This window comes from Typopeltis vanoorti, chromosome 12, assembly GCF_054136105.1.
Source record: "Typopeltis vanoorti isolate ZY-2024b chromosome 12, IOZ_Tvanoo_1.0, whole genome shotgun sequence".
In the NCBI taxonomy this organism is placed as follows: domain Eukaryota; kingdom Metazoa; phylum Arthropoda; class Arachnida; order Uropygi; family Thelyphonidae; genus Typopeltis; species Typopeltis vanoorti.
The window spans coordinates 114658464-114681001 of record NC_143560.1 but is presented as its reverse complement, the minus strand read 5'-3'; the positions used below and the strand labels follow the sequence as shown (position 1 = coordinate 114681001).

General features: G+C 37.1%; 1 protein-coding gene across 4 annotated transcripts in view; it reads right to left on the bottom strand.

Moving 5' to 3' along the window:
• LOC150101147 (uncharacterized) overlaps window positions 1-22538 on the bottom strand; it is a 916082-nt gene that overhangs the window by 559274 nt on the left and 334270 nt on the right. For all 4 annotated transcript variants that reach the window (XM_090401639.1, XM_090401642.1, XM_090401641.1 and 1 more), the window contains 2 exons: window positions 22258-22350; window positions 3162-3290 (listed from right to left, as the gene is read on the bottom strand). In XM_090401639.1, coding sequence (XP_090257765.1) covers window positions 3162-3290; window positions 22258-22350 — 222 coding nt within the window. The remainder of the gene's footprint in view (window positions 1-3161; window positions 3291-22257; window positions 22351-22538) is intronic.

Here is a 22538-nt window from a genome sequence, read left to right as displayed (position 1 = left end):
TTCATGTTGTTTTGTGCGGAGGTTAGTTTGTCTCTGTAGTAGCTTCTTTTTGCATTTCTGATTTGTGTTGTAAGGCGATTCCTTGTTATCTTATATTCAGTTTTTAAAGTTGTGTTATTTGGATATCGCTTTAATTCTTTCCATAAAGCGTCCTTTCTGTGTATTTCTAGGATTAAGTTTTGTGTTATCCAAGGATTTTGTGTTGTTTTTGATCGAATTCGGACTTTCTTTGTAGCTTTCTTATATATTTCCTCCAGTGTGAGTTTAATGTTGTTGTATAAGATATCTGCTGAATCTGATGCCAGGTGTTCCCAGTCTGTTTTTCTTATTTCGTGGTTGACTATTTCTTCGTCTATTATTGTTTTCTGTCGTTTTTCTTCTGTGGGACCTTGCATGGGTATTGTCTTGGTGTGCAGGTTTAGAGCGGTGAAGTAATGGTCTGCTACTTTGCACTTTATGACTGATGCAGTGTAACTTTTTGGTGATGCTCAGATGTTTATATGGTCTAGACAGGAGGCAGTGATAATATTTCCGAATATTTCTTCTCTAGTACACAATGTTATTGTTGGTATTAGATTGTACATGGATAGTGTGTCTAGGTATTGTACAGTGTTGTTCTGGTTTTCATTTGCAATATTTATGTTTATGTCGCCAATTATCATTAGGTGTTCGGTTGAGCATATTTCTTGGCTTGAAAGCCAGCAATTGAGTTCGTGTAAGAATTTTATCATGTTTAGGTTTGGTGGCCTGTAAATAACATTTAGTATTATGGGATGCTGTGTATTCGTGGTATTAATGATTTCGAGGCAAAGGGTTTCAGCATGCTCAAACTGATAGGCCATTTCTTTTGCTATTAATTTTTGTTTCATAAATATTAGTATTCCACCCCTCTTCTTGTTTGGCGGCATGATCTATGTTGTTGGAAGCCTGGAATTTGGAAAGCAGTCCCTTCGTCATTAGTTATGGATACTTCTGTAAGAATCAATATATCAATAATATCAGTGTAATTCCTCAGATAAGCCTGTAATAATAATCAATGTTTTCGGATGCTTCTGATGTTAATATGCAAGATTGAGAGACCTCTTGCTTGTACTGTGTTTTGTTTCCATGCATCAAGAGATTTGAAAGTGCAATTACTGATGTATTCTGGTGTAATTACATCTATCTGATGGTTCACAATCATTTTTGTTGTGTTGAGATCTTCTTATTGAACTAAGTTAGAGTCTTTTGTTTCACTCTGGCAACCTGTCTATATCTTCCGAGCTTTTTATTTGTATAGACTTTGAAGTCTGTGACTTTCTCAAGAATATTTTGCCGTCTTTGATCCATAAAAATTGATACTTTTTTTCTGTTTTTTCCTTTCTTGCTTGGTACAAAAGATTCTGATTGAAAGGTGTTAAATACTCAGATAGAAAGATTGCCGTATTGTCTTGCAATGCATTTAAATCCTTGACTACTGGTTTTTTCAGTCTGCTGGCTTTTATGAGATTGTCTCTTGTAGCCTTGCTTGTCAGACGAACTATTACTGGTGCAGGTCGTGGCGAACCTTGTTTTCTGTTCTTCCTGGGAAACCGATTTATGGTCTGAATATCATTATGCTATAAGGGGATGTCAATTGCATGGCCTAACTTTAGAACTACGTCTCAGAGATTTTCTGTGGATTCGGTTTCTGGAAGACCGTTTATGACAAGGTCTTCATTATGTTGTTGTTGGTTTAAAACTTCGTATTGTTGTTTCAGGGAATTAAATTCTTGACGGAGTTCCGATGTGTCTTTTATCAATTTGTGCTGCCTCTCAGTTAATGCGTTAATGCTGGTTTTAATGTCTTTTACCATTTGTAAGACTTCTTCGACTTTTGAATTATTAAATTTAACAAACTCTTCATATTCGCTAATTTTTTTTGTTATTTCTTTATTCTGTTTATCAAATAGTTCTTGGATAAGATCTACCAAGCTGGCTTTTATATTTTCTAAACCTTTTTCTATTAATAAATTAACGGAACTCAAATTATAAGACTCACCGGTGTTTTGTTGTGTGTGCAGTTCATCGTCCGATTCTGCCTCCGGCATAATCAGTTGCGTCGTGGGTGGTGGTGTTTCTTTGTTCTCTCTACAGTTTAGGCACTTCCATTCTTCTCGTTTGGCATTGGATTTGCGTTGCCAGGTTGTTTCAGAAAGTCCGGAACATGTAAAGTGAAGATTCCTATGGCATTTCCTGCAGGTTATGTAACATCCGTCGGACGGCAATTCCTTCTGACACTTGTTGCACTTCATGACTCTCCTTTCATCCTCTGGACAGCTGCAAAGATGGCAACGTCCTTTGTTCTGTACTCGTTAGCAACCGCAGTGTACGCTTCGATTTTTTTAGCACACTCAGATTTTGGATTCCACTTGGCCGATTTCGATGAATTATAAGTCACTGTCTTCAGTGTGACAAGCAGAGTTTCTTTATGACACTTTTAAATTAAAAACAGGAGTTAGAACCACGTTAAAACTATAAAAACAGGACGAGCAATATGACCATGCAACCGTTCGTAATCCTACACAGCGCCATCTCCAATAATAATAATAATAATAATAATAATAATAATAATAATAATAATTCATATAACACTTCAAAGTAATAAGCAAAATTCCCAAGGGCATACTATCAACAGACGTCGCAAGGTATATACATTTAGTGAACTCATACCGTGTGTAAACCTTTATGTTGTGTTGTAATGAATTACAGTCAGCACTTTCGAATTCAGTTGGCAGTGTATAAAGAAATAGAATGAACATGAGGTTAGCATTTAAACCTGAGACTATACATCGCTGCAGTGACACTGGTGGAGATGACAAAAATAAAGACTTTCATGCAACTTAACCGTTAGTATTATTCATTTTAAATCTATGCACTCCAAAATTTTTAAAATGGAAAAAACATATGGAGAAATTAATAGCATTATTCGAAATTTCCTCTAAAACATGAAAAATTATACTTTTCCTTTTCTCTTCTTAGGTGCATCAATCCAAAGATGGGTTAGTGGTAGCAAGATGTCAGAACATCCTACCCTATGTCTTCCTTTTTATTTCTTCATAGCTCTTAACTCCAGTTATTATTTTATGTTATTATTTTCCTATTATTAGCCATAATAAAATATGCAAAATAATGCTTTTTACCTTTTCCTTTTATGAGACACATTAAAGGATAAGATGCCATTCTGCTTCCTTTAAAATTCAGTGTGACAGTTTTTTGATTGGATGGATCAGTATAAAGTGCAGATGTAGGCTCCAGGAGCTCGTAACTCACTATTTAGAAAAGATAATAGGACATTTGAATATTTTATAAACATTTCTGACATTCAGAATTTAATTTATTTTTAATTTATTTGAATTAACCCTTAACAGATAGTAATTTCAAAAAAATAAGAATATATGGTATACTGTGTAATATCAGAATAAAGTTAGGAAGTAGAATTCAGGAGTATCGCTGTGATAGTTTCAATTCATAAGTTAGTTGAATTAATGTTTAATTACTCAAACAGATCAATTTATGTGTGAAAAATAGTATTTTTGGTATGGTCTCATGGCCACTTTCAGTGCACCACACAGGGAAAAAAACAGTTCAAGTGAATCTACACAGAAAGCCAGGAGGCTTTTCTGCTCAGACCAAATCTTAAACAGAATGATGGCTTTTGATTACTTCAAATCTGAGAATTGTTCTACTGGGCTATTAACATTAATTAAAATATCATCATTCTCTAGGAATTTTTTAGATATGTGGCCAGTAGGAGGAGAAATGACCATAGTGGAATTGTTGAATGAACACTTTAATAAGACTGGAAGGGCTAATGTATTGTATACTTTTAGTCTGGTTTGTTTTTGAAATAGGTTTGGTTTAAATATAGAGTTAATTACACCTGTTATTTTTAAATATTTTGCAATTTTTATGTTTATATCTTTTTCATAGTTAATAATAATAAAAATAATAAAAAATAATAAATAATAAATAATAAAGCTTCCATATACATTGTATTATTTTTCCAATTCATGATGAAATACGGAAAATTAATACACTGAAATTAAATAATTTCAGAATTAATATTATCATAAGGTATGTGTGAAAGTGAAAAATGTAACATATAATGGAATGTAACATATAACATATAATACAATATAAAAAAAATGCAACATGCAACAAACAAAACTTATAAAGTTACTAAATTTTAAATTTTATTAAAATAAAATACAGTCATCCCTCAACTTACATCAGGGCACCATTCCATAAGGCAGGACGTAAGTCGGTTCGGAGTTGAGACATTAAATCAACATAGTTATAGGGGTTAGGAACTTAACAGTAATAAGTATACTGTCATTTTAATGTTTAAACCTTATAAAACTGTACTGTGCATTACTGTCACAATAAAACAGGAGAATAATCACCCAAATCTTCCTCCACAATCACATCTTCATTACCTTCCCTATGTGAAGGACCGGGATGCAGCTCTTCTGGTGAAACTGTTGAGAGATGGTTACAGGGTACTGGGGAGTTCTTTCGCTTGGTTGAACAGCAGGAAGGAGCGATGACAAGAGGCCATCCCTGGAAGTTACGAAAGGAAACTGTGAGCAAGACGGTGAGGAGTGGTTTCTTTGCATGAAGGGTGGTTGAACCATGGAATGCATTGCCTGATGGAGTGGTGAGAGAGCGAGAATGGTCAATGAGTTCAAGGAGTGGTATGATAGACTTTGTGTTTCTTGGGGGGGGGGGGAGACCTCCCCTCGATGAGTCTGGATAGACTTTGTGTTTCTTAGGAAGGACCTCCCACGATGAGTCTTCTGACTCCATGGAGGCCTGAATAATAATAATAATGAAAATGTCCAATATGCTTTGCTTATTCCTCTTCTTCTTTTCATCATAAATTTTTTATGGCAAACAAAAGCATCATGCTTTCCTTTCTACTAATAAATAGTGTTCAACATTGAGGTCCTTGTCTTCAACCATTTTGAGAACATTTCTGCAAGATCTTTCACTGTAAATTGTTTAACTACCTCTCCTTGTTTCTCTTTTTCCTCTTCCTTTTCTCATTCCTCCTCTTCTGCAATATGTTGTTTGTCCAGTTCAACCAATTCTTCGTGTTCAACTCTTCAGGGGCACTTCCTATGAGTTGAACTATGTCATCATCATTCACTTCAAGATTCAGGTTGCTTGCTAGGTCCACTGTTTCTTCACTCAATTTACAAAAATCTTCATTTTTTTTTCAAAACTTTCATGCACAAACCTTTTTAATGTCTTTTTACATATGCCACTCATAGATTGAGAGATCACTTCGTTCCAAACCACAGCAATATTTTTAATACCATGATAAATATTGAATGCTTTCTAGAATTGCATGACTAGTCATTTCCTTCATTAGCAGAAATGGCTTGTGAAAAAGTTCTCCATAGATTATAAATGTTAAACACTACTAGAACACCCTGATCCATTGGTTGGATCAATGAAGTAGTGTTTGGAGGGAGAAACATGACCTTGAACTTGATGAAGATCACCAATATAAGATGGATGACCTGGAGCATTATCTAGAATTAATAAAATTTTAAATTCTACATTTTATTTCAAACAACAGCTTTCCATTTCAGCCATATAATAGTTGATTAAGGCATCCGCAAACAATTTTTGAGTTATCCACGACTTCTTATATCTCTGCTAATGAACTGGAAGAGAGTATGCTTCCTAATGTTTTTGAGGGCTTGTGGATTCTCACTGCGCCATATCACAAATGGTTTCAGTTTATATCCAGCCACATTACCCCCCCCCCCCAAAAAAAAAGAATCGTAATACGGTCTTTAAGAGCTTTGAAACCAGGCATAGATTTTAACTTTTTGTGGATGATTTGTCCGCTCAGGAATTTTTTTCTGAAACAAGGAGGTCTCGTCCATATTAAATATTTGCCGTGGCAAATAATTTTCCTCTGTAATAATTTTATCCAATTTCTCCACAAACTCATTGGCAGCCTTCTCATTGGAACTTGCGGATCCACCATAAATTTTCATATTATGCAGTGCAAAATGCTGCTTGAATCTCATGAACCAATGGGAAGAAGCACTGAATTCGTAGTTGTAATCTGGTCCTGCTTTCTCCTTCGACATGTTGAAGAGACTTAGTGCCTTAGAGGATTTCTTCCTTCAGAACAGACAAACTGGCCAGTGAACACATACAGATCTACAGTCATAAAATACGTACTTTAATTTTCCTCATTAGGAAGACTTAACAGTCCTAAGAGATGGTTGAGGAAAGGGGGAGAACCCCCCATACAAATGAATAAATAAATAAATAAATAAAATGAAATTCTATGAAGAACATCAGAGAATAAGTAGATTTCTGAAATTCATAGAATAAGTAGATTCACAGAATTGGAAGAAATGGAGAGATCAAGAGGCCATCCTTGAAAGTTGTAATGTCAAAAGTGGAAAATACTTAATCCCCATCAACAACATCTCTCTCTCTCTCAACATGCAGGTCACAGCAATACACTTACCATTCTTTACATCTGGGACACCTCAGAAAGAATGGCTAGAGCTTTAAAGAAGTACTGTCTTTGTACAACTTTTAAACCTGATACTGATTGATCCCCACATCCGCTCACCTAACCACTTAACCACTTTCCCACCACTTTCTTAGTTTCAGGTGAACACAATGCTTCTTGCACCTGCAGGCTGGCCTATTATGTACAGAGTACCAATATTCATTGACCAGAACATAAAATAATGCACCAGCAGTAGCAGTTATGTATAGTCAGATCTAACAAAGTGCCATGGATACTATCTACAGAATCAAATGAAATCAAAAACTATTATTATTACTCTTATTTAGGACCTCCATGGAGTCAGATGGAAGGTCATCACCCCAAGGTTCACTGCCTCCTCCACTTCCTGTACTATGGTTCCTGCAATGGAATATGTAGCTTCCCATCTATGGATCCTAAAGTTCAAGACCTTATATGCAGTTGCATTAAACATTTTCTCATCTATCCAGCTTATTGAAATTCTCCCCAAGGGCTATCACATCAACTCTATTACTAATAACCCTTCCCAGATTCACATCACCAAGACACAAAGGCTATCATACCATTACTTAAACTCATTTACTGTTAGTACTCTCGCTATCCAATCTGGTAATGAATTCCAAGGCTGAACCACAATCCATGCAAAAAAAAAAGTAACTCCTCACCCTCTTACTCACTACTTCCTATTTTAACTTCCAGGAGTACAAGGAATGTCCAAAGTACAATGAATGGCCCTTGTACTTTCTCCTTCCTTTGGTTTTACCATACAAAAGAACTCTCTAGTATCAATCCAGTAACTACCTTTCAACAGTTTAAATTAAACAGTTTAATTCTCTCCTTCTTCTATTGACCAAATTCTACAGTCCACATCCTCAGTCTATTCTCATAGCTAACAATGTACAGATCATTTTTTTTATCCACCTTTGTACCATCTACAAGGTTAATTCATCCTCTTCAAATCCTGATGAACAAATCTGAGAACAATAATGCATATATGGTCTGACAGGGTTTCATACAATAGAACTATAACTCTACTATCTCTATTAGTCAGTGTCATTCTCACTATTATTATTATTATTATTATTATTATTATTATTATTACGTGACACCTCCAGGGAGTCCAAAGACATCAAAGTAAGTAGATTACTAAAACATGACCTCCCTATATCAAATCCATGCAGTCCATCAAAGATAATACCATTGTTGTCAACCCAACTCTAGATCCTAGTTCTCACAAGCTTCTCCAAAAACTTAACCACAACACCAGACACACAGATAGGCCTATAGTTTGATGCTTGAGTTTGATCACTTCCTTTATGAAGTGGCACAATCTTGCCCTCCTTCCACTCCTTCAGAACTTGACCGAGTGAAAGACTCGTATTAAAAAAATATGTCAAGGCAGGTGTCAACTCCCTGGCACATTCCTTCAGAATATGTGGTGATATATTATCTAGTCCCACAGTCTTATTAACATCTAGTTTACTCATCTCTCCATACACCTCTTGCTCACTTACAGTCAGTCTTTCCTCGCCATCATCAACTGCTCTCAATCTCTCCATGAAGTCACATTCACAAGATTGAAAGACCGTTATGAACTGCTCATTAAGTATCTCCACCACACATTCTGCAACAGCTGTCTTTATACCATTTTCTCTAATCAATGTCATTCTTCCATAATCATTCTTTCTTTTGCTGGCTAACAACAACAACACCCTTTAAGAAATCCAATCTAACCCTCACAGATAGCATTACTCTCATTTGCACAGTATACAATCTCTCACTAATTTCTCCAAAATATTTTAACAACTATAGAAAAAATACAAACTGACCTATAGTTTAACACTTCCATTCTACCATCACCCTTATGAAATGGAACAATTTTATCTCCCTTCCATTCCTTGGGTGGCTTACCCATAGCCAGATTCTGAATAGTCAAGTCAATGGAGCTATTAGTTCCTCAGCACATTCTCTTAAAAACATGTGGTGAAATCCTATCCAGTCTCAATTGAAATCCAGAGAACTTAGTGTGAGTAACAAACTCTCCTCTTGCACATCCAAACCTTGAACCTTTCCCATCCCTCTAGCAATAGAACCCTTTTCTCCAGGATGAAATACCATAATAAAGTAATCATTAAGCAACTCGAAGTTTGTCATCTGCATCAGTCACTCTTCTCCCATTTTCACCTAACAAAGTCATTCTTTCACAATTATTTCTCCTCCTGGCTAGATAACAAAAGAATTCCTTCAGATTTTTCTTGGATCTCTGGACAAATCTCTTCTCATATTCAAGTTGTGCTTTCCTTACCATGCTAGTCACTTTCCTAGCCTGAGTCTTATATTCCTCATGCAACTACTCTTTACTCTCTCCTTATAATTTTTGCATAGCCTTCATTTCATATGCAGTTCCCATTTAATATCATCAGTAATCAACATTACACCAAATCTTCTTCTATTTTGCACTCAAGGTATACAGTTTGCCATTGTTGCTAATATATATTTCTTCACTAGTTCAGTTCCCATGCACTGGTGATATTGCTCCCTTTCAATTCTTCCAACCATGGAATTTCCCCAAACTGACTTCTAAGATTATTATATCATCTGTCTTATAATTCCAGATAAATTCTTTTCTTCTCAACATCTCCATATGTCATCTCATCTCCCAATTCAAGAACTCATGGTCACTCTCTCTCCAACTGAAGGAAAGGATGAGATTTCAGTTACAATAAGGTCCTCTGCTGCCAGGACCTAATCCAAAACTCTTGATCCTCTTGTTTCTTCTATTACAAGTTGAATGAGGCACTTTTCCCTTAAGAATTCTAAACATTTCCTTACTACATACTGTTCCTCTTCCCAGTTTATACCACTTCAGTTAAAATCTCCCATAATGATCACTCATTTTGCACTTACCAAAATCAACTTTCTAAACATTTCCTGCTACTCTAACTCTGTATTTCCTGGTCTATAGCAAAATATCCCACTAAATATCTTGTTCTGTCCACAACTGCTTCACACCATAAGTGCCATTTCCCTCCAACTCCTCCACTGAGAGGACACAACTCATTACTTACCATAAGCAATACTCTACTATCATGTTTCCCTGCCTATCTTAAAGAAATACACAATACCCTGCTATTTCTATTCATGTCAGTATATTTTCTCATGTCAGCCATCCATCACTACTCTCGATAAACTTTGGATCGGTTGAAGCTATGAGTGCCACTAATTCATCTCCTTTATTTCTGGCATTTGTATAAAGAAACATCAATGAATTGGCAGTAGTTCTATACCTAAATTATTATTCCCTTGACTCCATTTGTCTTTGCATAACAAATGGTGTAAGGAAAATGGCGAAGGAAAATGGTGGCCAGTAATGATGGTTCGCCATCGTTATCAAAGAACAGTAGCATAAAAGAAATGAGTCGGTGTACTAGCTGTGAAATGTACGCTTTGCGGAGTGCGGTCGGAGTGTGGTTAGATGATAATAAAGGATTGAATGTGTGTAGAAAATGTAGGGAGAATGAGGAATTGAAGTGTATTTCGGATCGTGAGTGTGATATTTTTGTCAACCTTCAGAATGAAGGAAATAGGGATATGACAAGAAACGGCAAGGTTGTATATGAAAATTGTGAGAGTGTGAATGTAGAAAGTGTGAATGATAGTATAAATGGTTTCTCAGAGAATAAAAAAGATGAGATAGATGCATTGAGTGAGATTGCGTTGTTGAATAGTGCGATAGAAAGAGCAAAACAGCAGCTAGAGTGCATGAACAAAAGTAGACAGAATGAACCAACCAATAATAAAAGGTATGACAGGAAAAATAGACGTATGAATGTGAACATGAACAAAATGAAGGATAGAGTGCTGTATGGAGACTCATTAGTACGAGGTGTGTTAGTAGAGGATTTGACAAAAATCGTACCAACCTGGTGTGACCATAAAGGACGTAACTGAGTCTATTAGAGAGCAAAAGGAAAGGGTGAAAGAAATGACTGTTGTGGCAGGTACGAATGATTTGAAAGGAGATAAAATAAAAATGATAGAAGACCTGACTGAATTGTTTGAGGCAGCAAAAGAAAAGAGTGAGAGAGTTAGAATGATTAGTCTTTTGCCACGGTATGACAGTGAAATGTTTAAAAGGAGGGCCATAATTGCGAATGACTTTATGCGTGGGTTATGTATGATGAGTGGTGTGGAATTTGTGGATGTGTGGAGTGAGTTTGATGGGCGAAAGGATCTATATAAGATGGATGGCTTGCATTTGAATGGTTACGGTGTAAGAAGACTTGAGAAAGTGTTGCTGAATGTAGTGGATGTGAAAATTCAGGGAAACTAGATTTGTTAAGGGGGGGGGAGTAGATATACAGTCCTTATGGAGGCAGTTGAATGTAAGAATGAATATAATATGCCAGAGCAAATAAGGACAACAAATCTGAGTGGTATAGTTAATATAAGGCATCAAGGTATGGTTGGGGCTAATGGGGGTCTTAAATTCATGTACACTAATACTAGGAGTATTAGGCACAAGAAGGAAGAGTTTTTGGCCATGGTTGGCACTTCCAGACCACAGGTTATAGGTATTAGTGAAACATGGCTGACTGTAGATGATATAACTAGTGGGATTGAATGTGATGGGTATAGTGTGTTCAGGAATGACAGAGAGAATAAAATGGGGGAAGGAGTATTGTTGATGATAGCTGATGAGCTCCAGCCAAGGAGAATAGAAGTTGAATTCCAGGATAGAGAAAAGAGCACATTTGAGGCCATTTGGTGTGAGATCGTGGCTAGCAGAACTAAATATACAATTGGGTTCTGCTATAGACCAGGTGATGGAAAAGATGGTGGTGACAGTATGCACAAGCAAATAGAAGAAATGGGTGGAAGAAGGGTGATTATTATGGGAGATTTCAACTATGGTCACATTGATTGGAGTGAGGAGAGGACACATGGGAGGAAGGAACTGGATTTTATGCGGTTATTAAGGGATAACTATCTGCGACAGCATGTAATGGAAAATACTAGGGGTCAGAGAGTGCTTGACCTAGTAATTACATCTGAGGATTTGGCTGTAACAAATATGACCACATTGCCACCAATCGGTGAGAGTGATCATAGGGTCTTAACTTGGGAGGTGGCTAAAGGTGTAGAATTTTCAATTAAGACAGGGTACATGTGGAATTATCGGGCTGGAAAGTATGACAAGCTTAGGAGTTTGATTGGTTCACTGCCATGGCATGTACAACTGCAAGGACTAGAAGTTGATAGTGCATGGGAGGTAGTTAAGAAGTGCTTGCATGAAGCAATGGCTGACTGTATTCCTAGAGTCCGAATAATAAATCAAGTAGGGGTTAAATGGATGAATAACACCATTAAGCTTGAGCTGCAAAAAAAGAAACAACTATGGAGGGAATTTAAGGAGAAGGGTGACCGGCAGGCACATGAACGGTATAAAGCGCAGGCCAGAAGGGTGACGAGTGTGGTAAGAAAAGCAAAAAAGGATTACGAAAGAACATTGGCCATGCAGGCTAAAGAGAATCCTAAACAGTTTTTTAGATATGTAGCAAGTAAAAGGAAAAATGTACATGGCAGATTGATTTTAAAGAATGCCGATGGTAGGGAGGTAACTGAGTCAGTTGAGATAGTTGAGTTACTGAGTGAGCACTTTGCAAAAGTATATCATCCAGGTGGTGACATTGCAGAAACGAATAAACCAGTAGATTATACGGGAATTGTGGTTAATGAAGTGGAGGTGAGTAGTCTATTGCATAACCTCAATGTCAATACATCTGTGGGACTGGATGGTATACCAGCTCGTGTTGTACGAGAAGCAGCTAAAGAATTGTCAGTACCCTTGACCATTTTGTTTAATTTGAGTCTCGGGTCTGGGTTAGTCCCGAGCGGGTGGAAAGAGGGGAAAATAGTTCCACTGCATAAAGGTGGTTCCAAGACTGCTGTTGTAAATTACCGACCAATTAGCATATCAGGAATCATTGTGAAGGTCTTAGAGAAATTAGTCAAGAAAAGAATACAGGATTGGATAGATGAAAATGGGATATTGTATGGGGGACAACATGGTTTTGTGAAGGGTAGATCATGCCTCAGTAACTTGCTCACGTTTTATAACACAGTGACGGCTGAACTGGATAGGGGTAATGGGTTTACAGTGATACTACTGGAAATTGCCAAGGCCTTTGATAGGATACCACATGGAACCCTAATCAGTAAACCGGAGCAGATGGGTATAGATATAGGGTTGGTGAGATGGATAGGAGGGTGGTTGAAGGAGAGATATCAAAGAGTGGTTTATTCAGGAGTGGAGTCTAAAAGACGTCTTATGACTAGTGGAGTGCCACAGGGCTCTGTTCTTGGACCACTGCTTTTCAATTTGTTCATCAATGATATTGGAAAGGATCTGAGAGGAAGTGTTCACTTGTTTGCTGATGATGCAAAGTTGGGTAGAGCAATTGTGAGTGCACAGGATGTCAAAATTTTACAGGATGATTTGCATAGTTTGGAGGACTGGGCTAGGAAAAATGGATGTGAATTTAATGTGGCAAAGTGTAAGGTTATGCACTTTGGGGTGAAAAGAATAGCAGCAGCATATCGCATTGGTGGAACCATACTCCAGGAGATTGATGAGGCCAGGGATTTGGGAGTGTTGGTGGATAGGGAGTTGAAGTTTAGGGGGCACATTGCAAAAGTAACTAAAACAGCTCACCAAATCACTTGGCGTCTGAAAAATACTTTAACATGCAGAGACGTACAAGTTGTTGTTCCTCTGTATTGAGCCTTGATAGGACCCCATCTGGACTTCTGTGCCCAGCTATGGGCACCAGGGTTTCTTCGTGATGGGGAGGAAGTGGAGAGGGTCCAGAGACGAGTGACCAAGATGATAGCAGGCCTGTGGAATGAACCTTATGAGAATAGGTTGAAGATTTGTGGGTTGCAGAAATTGGACGATACGCGAAGGAGGGGTGATATGATTGAGACATTCAAATTACTGAAGGGTTTTTATAAGATTGATCCAGAAGATATTTTTGAAAATATGACTGGTGGTGGGAGGACTAGGGGCCATGCATGGAAGCTGAGCAAGAGCATGGTTGACAAGGGTGTTAGAGCTAGGTTCTTTACTTGGAGAGTGGTAAATGAGTGGAATAAGCTTCCAGAGTCTGTTGTGGGTGCTACGACCGTGAATGAGCTCAAGGCAAGGTATGATAGATACTGTGTGAATGTTGAATAGTTGTTCTTGACATGATGTTAGGGCCTCCCTCGATGAGTCTGTCGACTCCTTGGAGTTTCCCAGAACAATAATAATAATAATAATAACACCATATGTCCCCCCCATCTTCTGAATCTATCCCGACAAGAAGCTACCCCAGATTTCATCCACCTTGGCAAACTATTTTCCCTACACTAATACTGTTACTTGCCCTGAGAAGAACTTTCTCTCCAGATGTCTACTTCCTTCCCCACTCAAATGTAGTCAGCCTTTCCTGAGTCCTAACATCCTCTTTCATGGTTCTGAACTTATTCTTCATATGTTTCATCTGCTCTCTCAGTGTCTCTCCACTCTCTCTCTCTCTCTAAGCAACCTACTCTCTCATTCAACATTTACTCAACCAATTGTCATCATCCACTAAATCTAATACATTCATTTTAACATGATGCTCATCCCCCTCACCCTTGATTGTGCTACTCATTATAATATTGTTTTGACACACTGCTACTGTAACCATTTAAATCTAAGCTGATTTCATTATTATTATTATCATCACTGTTATTAAATTATTATTATTATTTCACACCTCCAGGAAGTCCAAAAACTCATCAAGGGAGGACTCATCTACAACTCTGTCTCCACCACTCAATCCACCAGCTGACCTCAACTACACCAATGCAATCTACTGCCGACCACCACCACTAGTATTTCCACAGACAATCACAAACATCCATGCCCACAGTCTTTTGGCAGGAGAGTGGTTAGCATATTATTATTTCATTACTGTTATTTATGTCCATGCGGTTAGCCTAGTGGCTGTGCGCTTCGCAACCATATGCCTGGGGAAGGAGTGTCGTAGGTTCAATTCCCGTTGGAGACATGAAGAGCTGAAGGATCTTCCTCAGTCATAGCCAAGTTAGCCAGTCTGGGATTTTTCATCCTGCAAGCAGGCAAACTGGCCTTGAGAACTCAACACGACTGTGGATATAGGATACACCGGGGCGTAGGGCTGACCACCTTATCCTGTGAATGGTTTAAGTCCGATAATTAATAAAACCCTCGACACCACAAGGTAAAAGAGGGAACAGGAAAATGAAATGAGGGATTATTATTTACTTATTTATTTATTTTAATTTGCACCTTCTACTAAACATCATCCTAATTTGAATACATGTGAAATGCAGGAAACTATTTGATTCTCCTCCTGCCAAGAGGAGAATAAAACAGTTCCATACATTTTGTAGAGTTTCACACATCAAAAATATATTTATCGGTATATTTACTAGGACTTTAGGTAGTAAGCCTTATCATCTTCATTTCCTTTGTGGAAATTTAGATCAGTGGTTCTTCACCTTATTTTGCCTGGTGTCCCCTGCTCAGATTTAAACTTACTCAATGAGATAATTATAATAGATTATTAGGGAAATCTAAATTACCATCAACATATTTGAACTAATATTTAATAAAAAATTAATGACTTGATACAAATTAATTTTTACTCAAAAAAGATGTAAACTTACCATATTTAATACGTCAATCATTAATGGCTACCCTGAGCCTGAAGAGATCCTACTTATTTTTTAATATCAGGTTCAATGTCCTACAAACAAAGTCTCAAGTCTCCTCTATCACTTATTTCCATTCTTTTTTGCTGCTTAGCTAACAATTGCAACATAATGCTGAATCCTTTCTCGACAAAGTATGAAGAAGGAAAAGCAATGAGCAGTAATTTTATTTCTTGTCAAAGTTGAGGATACTTGTGCTGCATTGTTTGGCCAGAATCTTTCATGCCCGTGCTGTTAAAATTCTACTTGAGCTTAAAATCACTTTTGAAGTCAATAAATTCTTCACACAAATTTGTATGAACAGATATGGCATCAGAAGGAAATGGATTTATGACCCAATCGAGTATTTTAAGCTCATCAAAGTCTTTGAATCTGATCATCAAGTCTTCTTTCAATGTCAGAAGATAGGAACAATAACAATTCAAACCTGTATCTTGTTGAATGTTAATTTGCTGATAAAAGCATTTATAATTCCCTTTGCTTTAATAAGATTCCTGTTGCTTCCCTGCAATTTGATGTCAACATCATTTAATTTGGTGAAAATATTGGAAAGATATGCAAAGTCAACCTTTTCCTTCTTTAGAACATTACACATGTTCTCATCATATGAATTAAAAAATTCCAAAACAGTATTAGAGATCATTAAAGCATCACAGACAGTTTCTATCTGAGAGCCTTCTAACTTCAGTGTGAAGCAAAAGGCTCTCAAAGTCTTATTCGTTTTCATGGCAAGGTTCCCAAAAAATAGGGGTATTCAATGACTAGATTTTATTTTATTCACTGTTTTAATCACATCATCCAAAGTCTTATGTAGACTACCATTAAGATGTTTTGCAGCTAAGTGCTGTCTATGAAGAATGCAGTGAATTGTAAAGATATTTGGAACTGCTTCTTTTAAATGTGCTATAAATCCACAGCGATGGCCAATCATAGCTGCTGCTCCATCAGTTGCACACACAATAATATTTGTGAGAGGAATATTTTTAGTATTAAAAAAGCCTTTAACAATCGTAAAAATTGTAGAACCTTTTGGGTCAATTTTCAGTTGTTCAGCAAATAGAAAAAACTTTTCAATAATTTCTTCATTAGTATTTAGATAATGCACATAGGCCATTATCAAGGTTTTGTCATGTAAAGTTGTCTCATTGAGTTGAAAAGAAAATTCTATGGATTGTAAATCATCACAGAGTTGTTGTTTTTTTCAATGTCCTTTGCCATTTCTTCAATTCTTGTTGATACTGAACTATTGCAGAGAGGAACTGATGACATCATATTACTTTAACCTAGATCAATCATTATCTAAAAATATGGGTATTCATTTATAACTGGAAAGATGATGTTTTTGCCAATAGTATGTGCCTTCCAACATTTGGCAATTAATTTTGAAAGTTTGTAAGACACAACAAGTCCATTCTCTTGTTAGTTAACTTGTTTTTTAACCAACATTTTAAGTCCAAGACGATTTGTAAATTTAGTCTTTAATCCACAAAAGTACTCCATATCCTTTTTTGCTTTATTTGGATGTTTTTTTTTTTCTTAAATGCTCACTCATTCTTGAAGGCTTCATTCCTTTGTTCGAGAAAATTTTTTCACATATTAAGCATACTGGTAACTGCTCATTATTTATATACAGAATAACTCATTATTTTAAATATTCACTTGAATATTGAAAACACTTTCTTTTTTCACTCATTTTAATGGGCTACAGTGCTACACAATACAATGAAGTGTGCCACATGATACCATGGGCTAGATGTAAATTGCAAACCAGGATTGTCAGATAGGCGTTAGGACAAATAGCAAAGCTCATAAAAGTAGTGGAGTCTGCTAAAAATAGCCCAAATGAATTATTTCAATGTAGAAAATTCAGACCAAAAAGTAGCCCAATTACATAACTTTCAATGTAAAAATTCTAAAAAATAAGTAGCAATAAATTTGAAAACAGTATTGCCAGACATACAATAGTCAACAGTGTTGTCAAACATACAATATAAATAGGGATTCTAAATTAAATATACAGAATTTTTTGCTTTTATTATACTGGTATTGTCTGACTACAGATGTCAGAACTCTGCTGGCACAGTGCCTAAAAGAGTCAATTCATGTTGAAGGAGAGAAAGGAATCAGGCAATGTATGAATTCGTAACCAACACATGAAATCACATGCTTTATATGTAAAACTTTCCAAATGTTGTACAAGCAAAATAGTTACCACTTTAAAAATTAGAATTTTCATAAAAGAAAAAGCTAATTTTACGACGTATAATAATAAATACTCATCCCACAAAATGCACTGATTATCCTATTATTAGAATGGTTGGATGAGGGAGGAGGAGCTACCAAACAGGTTAAGAACCACTGATTCAGATGATGCGTGAACACTAATGTGACATGTTTCATTTCATTATAGTGTCAAAATTTCTCTATAGATTATATATATAGATAGATTTTTTTTTATTGTAAACATAGATAGATAGGCAAACAGACAGTATATGCAATAATTTATATATAGTCTGTACATATGTATACTAGATATACAGACTGCATATCGGGCACTAGTGTCCTTGGTGAATGTGGTGGTCATGTTTAGTTAGGCTAGATAACGTGTTTTTAAATTTAAATATAGTGTGGCTTTTTGTCTCAAATTGTACTGCAGTTGTGAATCGGTTAGATACAAGTGTCCTTCAGTAGTGTTATTGTTTGGAACTGTGTTGTATATATTGTGTTTTCACTGCTGTTTGTTTCACTACTTCAATGTGTGAAGATGGCATCCAACAAGAAACGTACGTCAACGGCACACAGGACTTCTACTTCTACACGAAAGGCTGGCTCAGCATTAGATTTTTTGCAGTGGATGCATTGCGGAAACTGCTACATGTATGTGCCGAAGGATCTGTGGTCGGTCTGGCTAAATGAGAAGAACAAAAATGGTGATGTATGTGAGAAGTGTTGGGATAGGCTGGAGTGTTTAGGAATGGAAGCCGACATCGTGACCGTAGCGGAAGAACCTTGGCGGGAGTTCATGAAAATGAAAAATGACCTTCATCTTCTGCATGAGGAATTGGAAGTGCTCAGTAAGGAGATACTGGAAGTTAAAACTGAGTTTAATGTGTTAAACAGAGAAATTAGGACTATAGAGATTACTTTAGCTGAAGTAACTAGAACAGGATTACGTATGTGTGAGTCTTTGGTGACCGATGCAGTAATAAATAGTATGGGAGTGATTGGGAATCAAGAAAATAAAACCACAAGAGGTCTAGAAGAAACGAGATATCATGAGAGTGGGGGGAGGAGTAAGTAAAAGAGCGTTGAGTAATGAAACTGGGAGAGGCATGCTGAATAGCATAGAAAATTAGTCCATTAGTGATGCTTGTGTAGACTTGAATGAAGTCAAGAGTAGTAAGATATATGGTGATTCTATGATTAAGGATATGGACAGTGGTATGCCTGAGGAGTGCTTGGCTGGTGGGACAATAGAAAGACTGGCTTTAGCAATAAAGAGAGGGCATGATGCAGACAAGATGATAGTTATGGTGGGTACAAATGAAATGAGTGGTGGTATAAATTGGGTGGCAAAAGATATAAGAACATTGTTAGAGATTGCGAAGAAGAAAAGTGCCAATGGGAGGATGGTGTGTGTGTGTGTGTGTGTGTGCTGCCTCGTTTTGACAATTACGAGTTAAGTAGACGAGCAATGATAATGAATGATATGATTGCAAGAATAGTGCAAAAAAAGAGATCTGGAATTTGTTGATGACTGGAGTGTATTTGAAGGAAAAAGACAGTTGTATTAGAAATGGGCTGCATCTGAGCATGGAAGGACATAAGCGATTGAAGAAGTTACTGTTTTCTGAACAAGTTGAAGTAATTGGGCAGGGAAACTGATATTGAAAAGGCTGAGTGTAAGAGAGAGAAACCTTAATAGCGATTGTATATTTATTGATCCTTATTCGCAGAATAAATTGCGGAAGAGAGGGGATAAAAATCCGCATGGGACTACTGAAATTAGTGACTTGTATATCAGTTCTAAAGCCAGTACAAGAACTAGAGGGAATCTGCAATTTTTGTATACCAATGCAAGAAGCATTCAAAATAAGAGAGAAGTTCTAGCATTAGTCAGTGCAATTTCACCAAAAGTTGTAGGCATTAGTGAAACTTGGCTGTCAGCAGAAGATGTGGTCACTGGAATTGAATGTGATGGGTACAGTATTTTCAGGGAGGATAGAGAAGATAGAACAGGGGGAGGAGTACTGTTGATGATAGCTGATGTGTTGCAGCCAAAGAAAGTAGTATATCAAGATGATAGACATGTGAATGAGAGTTCATTTGAGGCGGTCTTGTGTGAAATAGTGACCAATGCAACCAAAGATACAGTTGGATGCTGCTATAGGCCGGGGGGTAAAGGGAGATATATTGAATTCATGCATCAGCAAATTAGTGCAATGAGTGCAGGTTTAGTGATTATTATGAGGGATTTTAATTATGGTGATATCAATTGGAAGGAGGAAATATCTCGTAGCAAAAAGGAAATGGAGTTCATACATCTTCTACGAGATAATTACTTGAAACAGCACATAACTGAAGGGACACATGGTGTGAGAGTGTTGGACATGGTTCAGAGGATATATGCATAAGTAAGGTGTCCTCGTTACCTCCAATTGGTGAAAGCAATCATGTGGTATTGACTTGGGAGGTTTCAAAATCTGCTGATTTTTCTGTTAAGAAGGGGTATATATGGAACTACAGGTTAGGCAATCATAACAAGCTTCGGAGTGAGCTTGCAGCCATCCCATGGCAGAACATATTGCAGGGGAAAGATGTTAGCAGTGCATGGGATAAAATCAGTGGGTATCTGAGGAAAGCAATATCAGATTATGTCCCCGTGGTCAGGAAGATAAACATGGCAGGCGTTAGATGGATGAGCAATAGTATCAAGCTTGATCTGCAATTCTCCTTGTTATGGAGAATGTACAAGGAGAAATGCGATCAGTACACCCATGAGCAGTACAAGGCTCAAGCTAGGAAGGTTACCAGCATAGTAAGAAAAGCTAAATCTGAGTATGAGAAGACCTTAGCCAATGAAATCAAGATTAATCACAAAGAGTTCTTCCGCTATATGGCAAGTAAAAGGAAGAATGACTTTGGAAGGATAACTTTAGTGTGTGCTGATGGTATTGAGGTGACGAAATCAGATGTAATAGTCGAGTTATTGAGTGATCACTTTTCAAAAGTCTATCACCCATGTGGGGATATCTCTGCACCTGTAGCAACAACTAATGTGAAAATTGAAGCTAAGAAATCAGAGGTATTTAATATATTGCAAAATTTAAATGCAAACACTGCTGTAGGTTTAGATGGAATATCAGCTCGGGTGTTGCGTGAACGTGCAAAGGAATTGTCAAACCCTCTTACCTGGATATTTAACTTAAGTTTGAACTCCTGTGTGGTCCCTAGGGAGTGGAAATTAGGCAAAGGTGGTTCCTTTGCATAAGGGTGGTTCTAAAACTGCGGTAGTTAATTACAGACCAATCACCATCTCAGGAGTAGTGATAAAAGTATTGGAAAAGTTGGTTAAAGACAAAATTCAAGAATGGGTGGATCAGGATATGGTACTCTATAGAGGCCAACATGGTTTTGTTAAAGGTAGATCCTTCCTTAGCAATCTATTAACTTTTCATAATAGAATGACATCCGAGTTGGACAAAGGAACTGGCTACACAGTGGTACTTCTGGATTTTGCTAAGGCTTTTGACAGGATACCCCATGGAACACTGTTAAGCAAATTGGAGCAGATTGGAATGGATACTAAATTGGTGATATAGATAGGAGAATAGCTCAGGGAGAGATACCAGAAGGTGGTGTATGGAGAAGCCGAGTCCAGGATGAGACAGGTGATCAGTGTTGTGCCTCAGGGCTCTGTGCTTGGGCCATTGTTGTTTAATTTGCATATAAATGATACAGGAAATGGCTTAAAGGGAGATATTCAGTTGTTTGCTGATGAAGCAAAGTTGGGTAGCGCAATAAAAAATCGAGCTGATGTTGAAAGTTTGCAGGATGATTTAAATAAGCTGGTAGAATGGGCAAAAGGTAATGGATGTCAGTTCAATGTGGAAAAATGTAAAGTCATGCATTTTTGGATTAGAAGATTACCAACTGTGTACTACATTGATGGAACAGTACTCCAAGAGATTGATGAGGCTAGAGACTTATCGGTGTTGGTAGACAGGGAGATGAAGTTCAGGGGACACATTGCTAAGATGTCCAAGATTGCACATAGGATTACTTGGTTGAGGAACACACTGACATCCAGAGATAAAGAGGTTATTATTCCCCTTTATAAAGTGTTGATACATCCACATTTCGATTACTGTGCTCAGGTCTGGTCACTTGAATTCCTTGGAGATGAGGAGGTTGTGGAGTGGTTTCAGAGGAGTGGGATGTAAAAAATGCTCCCTACATTGATAGATTGAGAGCTTGTAGATTGCAGAGGTTGGTTGATAGATGGAGAAGAGGGGATGTGATCAAAACATTTAAATAACTGAAAGGTTTTTATAGGATTGATGCAGGGGAAATGTTTTAGCTGTGTGATAGTGATGGAAGAACAAGAGGTCATCCCTGGAAATTAAAGAAGAGTGTGGTCAACAAGGGTGTGAGAACAAGGTTTTTTGCCTGGAGGGTGGTGAATATGTGGAATTCATTGCCTAACATAGTTGTGAGCTCTTCGTCTGTAAATGAATTCAAGAAGAGATATGACAGATATTGTTTTGCTAGTTTGGGTCTCCTGCGACGGGTCTACTGATTCCATGGACATACCCGTAATAGTAATAATATTATGCTTAGATGAATATAAAACAAGAGGTTACACACAAAATGTCTAATATTTTGAATGCCAAGGTAAAATAAAATTTACACAATATATAAAAGGCACAAACCATTATCTCCGTAGACTATTAAAGTTGTTCCATCAATCTTCTGCACTTCAGTCAGTCCATTTTTTGTAAGACTTATTCCTAAGGAATAATATCCTAGAACAGTTTAGAAAGTATTACTATTACAAAACAGGAATGTTTGGTTTAAAAAGAAAACAAAAAAATAGTTCATGAAAATAGTACAGTGATGTTTAAAAAGAACTTTAATAGTTTATTAATGGATCACATCATATCGTCAGAGAATCTAATTGTGAGTGGGGTGTCACACTTTCCTCCAGTTGGTG